This window comes from Agelaius tricolor, unplaced genomic scaffold, assembly GCF_023055355.1.
Source record: "Agelaius tricolor isolate 1412-34295 unplaced genomic scaffold, bAgeTri1.0.p SCAF_7, whole genome shotgun sequence".
Lineage (NCBI taxonomy): Eukaryota > Metazoa > Chordata > Aves > Passeriformes > Icteridae > Agelaius > Agelaius tricolor.
In genome coordinates, this window is record NW_027269267.1 from 26,813,798 (window position 1) to 26,824,624 (window position 10,827).

The 10,827-nt window shown below is 37.4% G+C and overlaps 1 protein-coding gene across 2 annotated transcripts in view; it reads left to right on the forward strand.

Annotated features, from left to right (window-relative positions):
• TMCO3 (transmembrane and coiled-coil domains 3) overlaps positions 1-5,940 on the forward strand; it is a 32,904-nt gene extending 26,964 nt beyond the window's left edge. The window contains exons 11-13 of one of the 2 annotated variants that reach the window (XM_071430691.1): positions 2,311-2,390; positions 2,906-3,055; positions 4,761-5,940. In XM_071430691.1, coding sequence (XP_071286792.1) covers positions 2,311-2,390; positions 2,906-3,055; positions 4,761-4,874 — 344 coding nt within the window. In that variant the 3' untranslated portion in view covers positions 4,875-5,940. Of the gene's footprint in view, positions 1-2,310; positions 2,391-2,905; positions 3,056-4,760 lie in introns of those variants that run through there. The other variant, XR_011679737.1, reaches the window with a different exon arrangement.
• Positions 5,941-10,827: the final 4,887 nt, after the last annotated feature.

A 10,827-nucleotide genomic window follows, 5' to 3' on the forward strand; every position in this document is an offset into this window, starting at 1 on the left:
CTTCACAGCAATGCACCCCAAGGCCTCTGTTCCAGCTCTTTGTGAACACTGCTTGGAGCTGAAGCTCTGGTAGCTTGTGGCCAATTCTGTAAAAGTGTACCTAAGTGTTACCCTAGCTGTTGACTACTGGCCAATCTGACCTGTGCTGATGACAGTGCTGAAGTTTTTGAGTTATTTGAAGTGTTTCTTCCATGTTAGAGAATGATTTCAGAATTACTGCTGAGCTTAGTTGAAGTCTGATCAAAACCATTGCAATAATTTGCCATCTTCATGCACCTTCTGCCTATGAAATTAATCTTTCTGATGGTGTTTGTATTGTCAGGAAGGCGCCATGTGCTTGTTTAGAAGTCTGATAGCACTTCTGGCCTTATCCTGGGTTTTCATCTAGGAATGGGGCAAAGGTCTGTACTGACCATAAAAATATCTTATGGTGAGATTTATTTCCTTCAGAAAAATGTCTGGTTTCTGGCATGTTGATATATCTGCTCAGAATAGCATATGTGACAGGTTTAGGCTTGTTTTCACTTTGGAGACACTGTTCTCCAAGGAATTGGTATAGAAATCTGCTGGAGTTTGTGCTTCAGCTCTTTGGAATATGGCAGTAATCTCCACATTGGGCAGCTGTTCAAATGGACTTCAGACTGCCTGTGTGCTCCAGAACTGAACACATACTAGTGATGAGAGCACTAGGTTTTATTTATAGCCTCTCTTGGAAACCTTCAGTTCTAGATCTGGCAGAATTGTCCCTCTTATCAAACATGCCATTGCTATGGGCTGTATTTCTCTGATTGCTTTTCATGTATTTTCTGAGGTTGGCCTAAAGGTGAAGGAGCACTGTGCACGTGATATTGCAGTGTAGCTACTTCCACATGCATCTGTGCATATATGTGGATTTCTTTTTTTTGGTGTGGTTTTCATCTCTTATTCTGCTGTCTCTCCTCTTACTTTGATAGTCTTTTGCATTTGCACTTCAGTAGTTGGAAGGAAATTAAGAAATAAAACAGGGTGTGTGCATGCTGACTGGGTGGCACTTGTGTAAAGATCTCTGATGTAATTGAAGAAGGTTTCTATTGGCAATTGAATGTGCATGCAGACAAAACCCTGTGAAGTTACTGTAAGAGATGACAATTCTTGGTTCTCTACAGATGATCTTGATCTGCAGCACTACAGAGAGGGAAAATTAGTGGAACCTTGTCCTGCATTAAAATAAGAATTTTTTTACAGCATTGATTTACATGCCTTATGCTTTAGAAAGCCAAATTTTTGTTCTTCATCAGAAATAACTGGGTTGGAGAAATGCCAGCTATTAAAAATTCGTCAGGAACATCACCATTATTTTGATTTAACTTTTTAGAAGGTTTTTATGAAAAAGGAACGAGCATCCAAAGATACGCAGTTCTGTTTGCCTCCAGAAGATCTGCTTACTTCAGGAGATAAAATTGACTTAGTTGTAAGATTATTCCTCGGTGACTCTAGGACTTCTCCAACAAATAGCTCTTTTTCTTATGTTTAATATTTGCATGATTTAGTTTTATGTTTCTGAGTTCTTTCTGGATCTTGTTACCTTTCTTTATATAATTGCCAAGTTAAAATAACCAAATATTGCAAAAAACCCAAAGACAATCCACTCCCACAAAATAAACCCCATCAACATCATAGCAATGGGTTTTTCTATAATTCCTTAATTGTTAGACCATGTTCAAGGGTTTATGGCCTTACCTGAATCCAGTCTAAGTGACTTTTCAAGTTCAGGTGACTTTCAGAGTTTGGAAGTGAAGGTCGTAGGATGAAAACACTTTGGATTTCTGTTGTAGCTATAATCTATGCACATACTGAGTATCATGCTCCTCCCACTGTGATAGTCCATTACCATACCATTAAAAAAAGTTAAATGACCAGCAAAATGTTAGAATGACTGTGCATAACAATGGAATTATTTTCTTGCAGGATTTTTATAGCTTTCATTAGATATGTTTTTCAGTTCAGTTTTGTATTGTTGACTGGTGTGGAAGACAGAAAGGTTTAGAAATTAAAGTGCTTGTGCATCAGTCATATGCAACTTAATTCAGTTGGAAATACTGCCTGTGCTAAACCTCCCCAAAGAAAAGGGCTGGATATCATGGGAAATGCTTTTGTGATCAAGTAGATATTTAGGGCTTTAGTGATCAAGTGGTTGGTAGGTGAGTTAAGGCTTGTTGTTTGATTTGTTTTGAGAATACAGTCTTGCAATTAAATATATTATTAACCCAGAAAATTACCATAGTAAGATCTTGGCCTCAAACTGTGCAATGCTATTTTCTTTCCTTCTAGGACTTCATGTTTTCCCCACTTTTGTAATATATGAACTCACAGTCCTGCTATTCCTTACATTGTCTGTCGTCATTATGAAGGTATTTTCTTTTACTCTTTTTAAAATCATTTTAATCTTTATTAATCTAAGTAATCTTTGTGCTGCATGCCCTAAAGACAATTTATGCAAGAACTGAACATTTGATATAACAGAATATTTGGAAGAATCTTATTGATTAGAATACAGTTTGATACAATATTCTCCAGGTATTTTAAAAAAAATTATTAAATGTTAAATGTAAATTGCACATGGCAAAGCATCTATTTCTCCAGCCTGGGATTTGTGACAGTAATAACTGTGTTTTAATAACAGTAATAAGAGTGTTTTGTTATAGTAAAGAAGATGATACTTTTTATTGTGCAATGTACATTTGTCTCTTTTGACATTAATACAGAAGACACACTTGGTAGTCCATTATTTTATGTTATGTTCAAAAGTATTCTATTTGATATTATGTATCTTACAGAGATCATACTATTTTAATTATTGCACTTCTTTATTTAAACAAACCAACAAAACAAACCCTCAATAACTCAAAAAAACCTGTTTTTAAAGTTTGTCTTGGCAGTGCTTGTCCTTTCTTTGATTCTTCCAAAGACCAGCCAATATATCAAGTGGATTGTCTCAGCAGGACTGGCACAAGTCAGTGAATTCTCTTTTGTTCTGGGAAGTAGAGCACGCAGAGCAGGGATCATATCTCGGGAGGTAAGCTGTTCTGTGGTTATTAACTTCATTTTTTGCACCTGAATAACTTACACTGTAATACAAAATCCCAGTATTTAAAACAGCAACACACTCCAATTTTGTGGCACCTCTGTTAAAAAAAGTTAAACTGTTAAAAAAAGTAGAATAAACCCAAATGGATACTTGTATGTCCCTGACAGGGTTCTTAGTGCTGGTTCTCACTTATTTCATACTGTACCTTAGTATTATTTAAAATAGTATTATTATTATTATTATTATTTAATATAGTATTTATATTAGTTAAAAATGCTTTACCTTAACTTCTTTCACTTACAACTTAACTATGTCAACAGTTGCAGATAGCACCCAAGTCATAAAGACTGAGAAGGCTTTGCTTTTAAAATCTTGATACAGCTATTGGAAGAGGTATAGGAGTGTACAATACAGAGAGAATATAGGATTTGAAAAAGGAAATACCAGTAAATAAGAACTGGAGAGCAGATATTGTGAAAATTGCCTTAACATTTAGACAAGCAAATACACTTGTAATCACTTTAACTTGTGAAGCTTGTTCATTTTAAATCCTCCACAGAAAAACAACCAATGTTTTTGGTAGTCATGATATTGTCCCCTGGGAAAGAAGCCTTAAACTTAGTTTTATACTGAACCTGTGAGAATGTTACTTTTTTTTTGAAGATAAAATCTGATTTATGAAATTAGGTAAATTATGGCTATAGAGATACAGGAACTGACCTTACTTTCTAGTACTAGCTGCTTTATCCTCTGTGCTTCTGCTCACAAAAAAATGCTCTCCTGGTGCTCCAAGTTTTTTATTTTCATTGATCAAGTGGACTGCATAGTGTTGGAACCAATTCCAAATAAAGCACATGTGAAAAACTTACACAATGCTGTTCACTTGTAGGTAAAGATGATTCACTTTCATGTTCACTCCTTCATATAATTATGAGTTACAAATATTGCATGTTTGCGTAGAGTTTCAAGATATCTGTATGTGATCACAGAACCAGTTTAGGGGCCCACCCACTGAGCTTGGAAGCTTTTAGGCTTTCATTTTTTTCTGCCCTCACATGATTATCTAATGTATAGGTTTGTAAACCTCTGAAATTCCCTAAACTCATTCTTTTGCTTGAGACCTCAAAGCTACTTCCTGCCACTGTTTTCTAAGACTTATTTAAACTATGTAGTTAGGATCTTTTTTTTTTTCAGAAGATGTACAGTATGACTTAAAGGGATTTATGTTTGCTTTTTTCTGTTGATAAGTGAACTAGCAGTGAACTTTGCCATTATATTGTTAAACCAGAATAGTTTAGAGTGATGGTGGTGGGGTTTTTTATTTGCTTGATTGATTGGGGGTCTTTTTGGTGTGGTTTGTTTAAGGATTTTCATTTTGGTTTTTAAATAAAGTGATAATTGGCCTTTGACTTTTTAACAAATACTGAATTTTCAAAATTGATCACATAAAACCAATTTTTTTTATAGGCTCATAATGGTATTTTTGCAATTGTATCTTCACTCCAGGTAAACAGGTAATTAGATTATTTGAGCATGTATTGTTTGCTTTTGTAGCAATATGCAAAGTTGCTTAGGAAGACAGAAGTCTCTTGAAAACATGGTCTAGAAGAGCCTAATCTCCTCAAATTTCTAGATACTTATTTGTACTGCCATGTAACCAAGAGAAGTAATGGCTTCTATTTGCCTTTTGCAGGTCTATCTTCTTATTCTGAGTGTGACTACTCTAAGCCTTTTACTTGCCCCTGCCCTGTGGAGAGCTGCAATTATGAAATGTGTTCCGAGACCTGAAAGACGCTCAAGTACTTGATCAAGATTTGCACAAATTGAAGGATATGTTCTCTTGCAAGGAAAACATCTTCATTGCTCATTGTACTTCTATGCACTCAGAAAACAAGACCTGTTGAGTAGTCAGTCCTCTTAATAAGCACTTGGTTATAAGCCTTATACTGACCTTAAAACAAAATTCAATACTAAAAAATAATTGCATAATATGAATTGCACACCTTTTACAAAATTTACTTTGACTGATTGGAATCTACTAGAACATTTGTTTCTGATCCAATCTGTTATTCAGAGCATAAATTATTTTTTTTAATATAGTCTCATGCAAACTATGTTTATTATTTTTTTGCCTGAATGTGCCTTTTAATTTTCATCCTGTTAATGCTGGTTCATCACCAGATTTTGTTCAAAAAGAAAAAAAAAAAAATATATTATGGTGCCTATGGTATCTTCTTTCACTAAATGACTTAAGTCATTTTCACATTTATGATTTTAATATAGCAGTATAAAATTAACTACAAACCAAATTTCTAATGGTGAATAAAAGTGTGATCCTCTGCACAAAGAAAAGGTTTAACTGTTTAGCAATCAGTTCCAAGCAGTTAATTACATATTCCAGTTCATGCAGCCAGTACTGCATGATATTTTATTTCAAATTGCAGCATATAATGTATTTCTTATAGTGGTATATTTTGTGTTAGCTCTTGTATTTATTTACATATTTGACTAAAAATTGACAGTAAGAAAGGGCATAATTTATGTTTGCAGACTGACAGTTGTTACCCATTCTTGTTGCTAACTGCTGCTACAGTAATGGTTTACAGGGGTGTTTTCTTTTAAATAAAAAATAAATGTAGTAAAACTGGGAAGTGTAATTTCAATTAGATGTGAAAAATAGTACTTCTGTAACCTTGGAGGTTGGATCTTAGTTGACACTATTCTAGATTTGAAATTATTTTAAGTTAACTTGCAGAAAATCATTTTAAATTGACTTGCAGAAAACTGGAAACAGCAGACTGGATGTGTATTTGCAACCCCATGACCTTTTAAGTTACATTTACATTGAATAAATTGTTAGTCTTCTTAAAATACCATGGTATTTTAGCAAACAGTGTTTTGAATGTGATCTTAAATGTGTTTTTTCTTTAAAATGTTGTATGTAGTGAGATAGGTCCTGTAAAAGCCCATTATTTAAGTGTCATAGAGAAAGCTTACTCATAGGCTATAGTCTACTCTGTGACAAAGCATTTAAGAATCATTTTGAGGTTCATCTGCTAAAACCAATACTATTTTAGATACAGTAACACTTCAGGTCAGTATTGCAGTGTCTTCTGAAATAACATTGATACCCACAAAATGGTTAGAAAAATGCATGTTACGAGGTTTAAATTGTCAATTAAAATGAAAATTGTCCTCCAAGTAGCAACACAAAGCTTTGGATGGATCTTTGTGCTCTGTACCTCTTTCCCCTGTAGCAGCCTCAGTTTCTTCTGTGTTTTCTCTGACATCTGCTGGGCTTGCCCAGATGAAACTTGGATTACTCTGGAGTGTGTATGTACTGGTGGGACAGGGTAGAGATTATCATATTTGAGTTCTTGCTCACTGGATTTGGGGCTTTCCCTCTAGGCACTAATGCTTCATAAACATTGAAGGAATGTATGGCAAATCCACCTCCCCTTAAATGGTTTCAAAAGTTGTCACGAAACAGACAAATGCAGAACAAAAAGCTGCCCAATAAATAAAATATTTTTAATAAAATGGATCTATAACAGAAAAGAAACTAAAAACTGATTTTTTTGCTATATTTCAATATGTTTATTCAAAATAGAGGAGCCGTTCACGTTTTATGGTTCCATTTAACAGTCTACTAGCTCAGACCTTTTACTCTTTTCCAGGCAGGTACCTCACTGAAATAATTTGTTTCTTAACTGTCCTATCCACTCTGTCCACTCACCTAGCTCTTTGTTTCTGTGTGAAATACAAGCATCTCTCCTAAATGCTTAATTTTGGCTTTGAAAGATGCTTATTTCACACATAGTTTGCCACCTGTTTCAGGGAGAAAAACGCATGACAGGTCATGGTAGAGACCTCTGTATGGTTTCCATTATGTCACTTAGTTAGCCCTTGAAGCAGTTATATGACATATTGCAACTGTGATGAGTCAAACTTTTATCTAAATAAATTGCTGTGGGTAGTTGTAGTTCTCTAGAAAACTCTAAATGTCAGGAAAGAGACTAGGAAATACTGATGGCTTGTGTCTCTTAAAAGAAAGAAAATCTTTTCCTTAATATCTTTTAAAAGATTTGGGTGAAAAGCTCATTTGGTACCATGTTCAAAAAAGGAAAGCAAGCGTCTAGATACCTTACTGGTTGCCTCATCTCTCTCAGTCCTCTCCTAAATAAACTTTGTCATGGTTTAGGAATGGTATTCCCCAATTTAGTGCTCTCACCACCACCACCACACTGTCAGTTGTTTCCCCTCTTTCCCCAGTTGGAAACACAAAAGGCAAAGATTGTGGGTTGAGATAAGCACCATTTACTGGAAACAGCAATGAGATAAGAAAACAAACAGTAACAGCAACAATATTGATAATAAAATTGTACAAGGAGGACCCCCAGACAACAACAGTTCCCCACCCGTTTTGTCCTGAAACTAAGAGAGGGATCCCCTTTTCCCTGCCTCTGGCAATGAGGTGGGATAGTATAGAATAACAAGGTACACATGCCCACACCACTCCAGGTTCCACCTTCTCATGCCTACTGTGAAAAAGCTCTGTCCTGGCCAAAACCAGGACAACCAGCTTTAGGAGAACTGGGTGAAGATAAATTGGTTAGTGTGAGTACCAGTGTTCTGTGCCTCTCTGTTGACATAGATTTGGATTGCCTGGTTCAATATTAGATGTAATTGCAAATTAGTAATCTTAACAGACATATGGTAAGTTTGTTTGCAATCAGACATTTGAGATTGCCTCATAGAAATCTGGAGGTATGTTGAGATACTGTAAATATTTTGTGAAATGCAAATAATGGCTCCATGCATAATTCCATGTCCAAATGGGGTAGTCTCATGATATGATCTTAGGACAGAAACAACAGACCTTATTCCTGAATGATCACTCATTCCTGTATGAAAAATGGGGAGAATATTGCATAACCAGCCCACTTAGATATAATTGCAGCTTTTCAGAAACCTTATGCTTGTACTGTGGAATATTCTCTTTCTGTGTCAGGCAGATAAAATTAAAGCAGAGTTCCAGAAGCCCTGAAAGGAAAATCTACTGATTTGTCTTTTCTGGAAATTCTTGTTCCTGCTTGTTGGACAGTGGTTCTATCTCATTCATTAACTAATGATCAGTTAAATATCATTTTAATACAGAAAAGCTGATACAGAGCAGAAGCTTCATTAAGTGATGAGAGGATATTCCAATGGTCAAGCTGAACTTAAGGGAGTGAAAAAGGAGGTCTGTTCTATGCTTAACTGGCAACTCATTCAGCTAACCTATTTTGGGGTTGAAATTTGGGTTGGGTTTTTTTTGGGGGGGGGTGGAGTTGGTTTATTTCTTTTGTAGGTGGATTTAGCTGTGCTTATTTGGCATGGCTTTCTGAAAATTTGAGTTCTTGTGTGTTACCCCTAATTGCTATCCTTGATAATTCTGTGAAGATAAAGGAACCAAAGCAGTTTAAAAGCTGGTAGTGTGGGCTGTGCTTTGTGAGCCATTTCCCTGGCCCTGGGGTCAGATTGGTATATATGGACCCACAACCACCCTACTTGTGGCTTATCCCATACAGAGCAGGTGGCTTCAGTTTGTCAGTAGGAAGGTATTTGTGGGAGCTGGGAGGTGGTTCCCTGAAATTTTGACTGATGTAGGTCTAGGATGGCTCAAGAATGTGGTGATGATAGACTGAGTCCATGGCACTACATAGCTGTAAGAATTTATACTTCCTATCATTCTCAAATATGAGGAAAAGCATCCTCACAAAGCCTTGTACTTCACTTGTTTTATGATTGGACATCCTCAGCTTTGCAGGCAGGAAGATGTGGGGGTGCCTCGTATGACAGAATATTGCTGTACAATGATGCTTGATGGAGAGGGTGAGAAATCTAGTGTGGTCTTGCCTGTTGGAACGAACCCAGGAACAATCTAACCACAAAAGCACTCCTGGGGTTTGTCTAGGGAAGGAATCCATAGTTCTGCTCAGTAACCAGTCCTGGCAGTGTTCCAGCATGTGGGCAATGCCAAAGGTGGAGGAAACGGGATCCCTGAATGACAAGAGGCAAGCCACACTAACAGCGTTGCTATTTTGTGGGAAATGCAATAGCTTGTAAGAAGCAGCAAAGTATCAGACATCCTGTGTTGATGACCTGACAACGAGGGAGCCAACACAGCTGCTGCAGGGAGAAGGAAGCACAGTGAGATGTCTTCAGAGCTCCGAGGTGTGTAGCCCACTCAACCCCTAAGGGCAGGAGGGAAAGGCATGCCTCTGCCAACTTCACTCAGCAGCCCAGGAGATTTGCTGCTTGGGTTCTCCCACCGCCTCTGCCCAGTGATTACCACTGCCGGGTTGGACTTACTGACACTTTGAAGACAGTGGGACTAGGAAAATCTGCTGGCTGGAGAAAACAACCTGAACAACGTTGTGACAAGAGTGACTTAGGGATAACTGATCCTGCCTTGTGGGAAAAACCTAGATCAGAGAGTAGTAAAATTTTCAGTTATGGTACCAAGCTGAATTTTTTATTTCCTAAAATAGAGTGGAAATTTGAGAGTTGGGAGATAGTACCTCCCGACGAGGCCAGATGCTGACAAGGTGGTCAGGTGACATTAGGTCTTTAATTAAGTCATGAGTTTGCACAGATCACAGCGTTCAGATTGTATGGCTCCCTGTTCCTGGGCATTTCCTCTGGCATCTGTGGAAGCTTTCTGCCTATAGACTCGATGACCTCTTGAGACAATTTTCTCGTGTCTGTCATGCACTCCTGCTGCACTGATGCTGTTTAAAGTTATGATCTGTTCTGATTTTCGTGAACCCTTAAAAGGGAGAGGAACTCCCCAGAAAACTGTAAAGTGGAATAGCCTGCCACCACTACTATCACAAACGAAATCCTAAAGCTCCAAAATACCTGCAAAAGGTGTGCTCAGAGACTAGAGAAGTTTTGAAAATTTTTTCACTGGTACAAACACTTCAAATTAGTTGTGAGCAACCCTCGGCTGAAGGAAAAAAAAACCCACTACCCAAGAGTTGGGCGTGTTTGGGCAGTTAGTATGGATCAAAATAAATTCTAGCAAACTAGGACACTCCTTGTTTGTGCTTGTTCTGTTGACTCGCAAGTGTTTTTCCTACAGGAATTAATGTAAAACAAAAGAGCGGGAGGTGGGTGGGTAGGGACGTGAGATACACAGACGGTTTGAACCCTTAGGCACAGTATATATGACCTGGAGGGTGGAGAGCGGCACTATCAACTGGATATGTCTTTCAGGAAGCAATTTTTTTCTGCAGCTGGTTTATGGGTTTTGTGTGCGAAAGTTTTTGCTGCTTTCTGAAAAGTTATAATGTTAGAAACACAATTTAATTATCACCTTCTTTCTTCGATGGCAAATGCCGTCAAGCTTAATTAAGAGGAATGAAGAAATGGGGCTATAACCCTAGAGCACCACGAGGGGGGGGGAAGAGGGGTGGCGAGAGGGGGGGCATTGTTAATAAAAAACTCCAAAGATTGCTATTTATCAGGAAAATGAACGTAGTGTTTCATTACTACTGTAAAGCACAAAAATTCAACGTCTTTAAAAAAAAAAAAAAAACAAAACAAACAACAGAGGTGTAAAATGAATGCGAATCTCGTGGGCTCGTGAAAAGCATCTCCTCCAGCACTCTCTCTGCTGGATTCGTCTGCTGCTGCAATGTAGCAGCTCTGTGGTGGTGTGTTCTATTCCCAACTAGTCTTCGTTCCCAGGAAGCAGCATGAATTTAGCGAAAGAA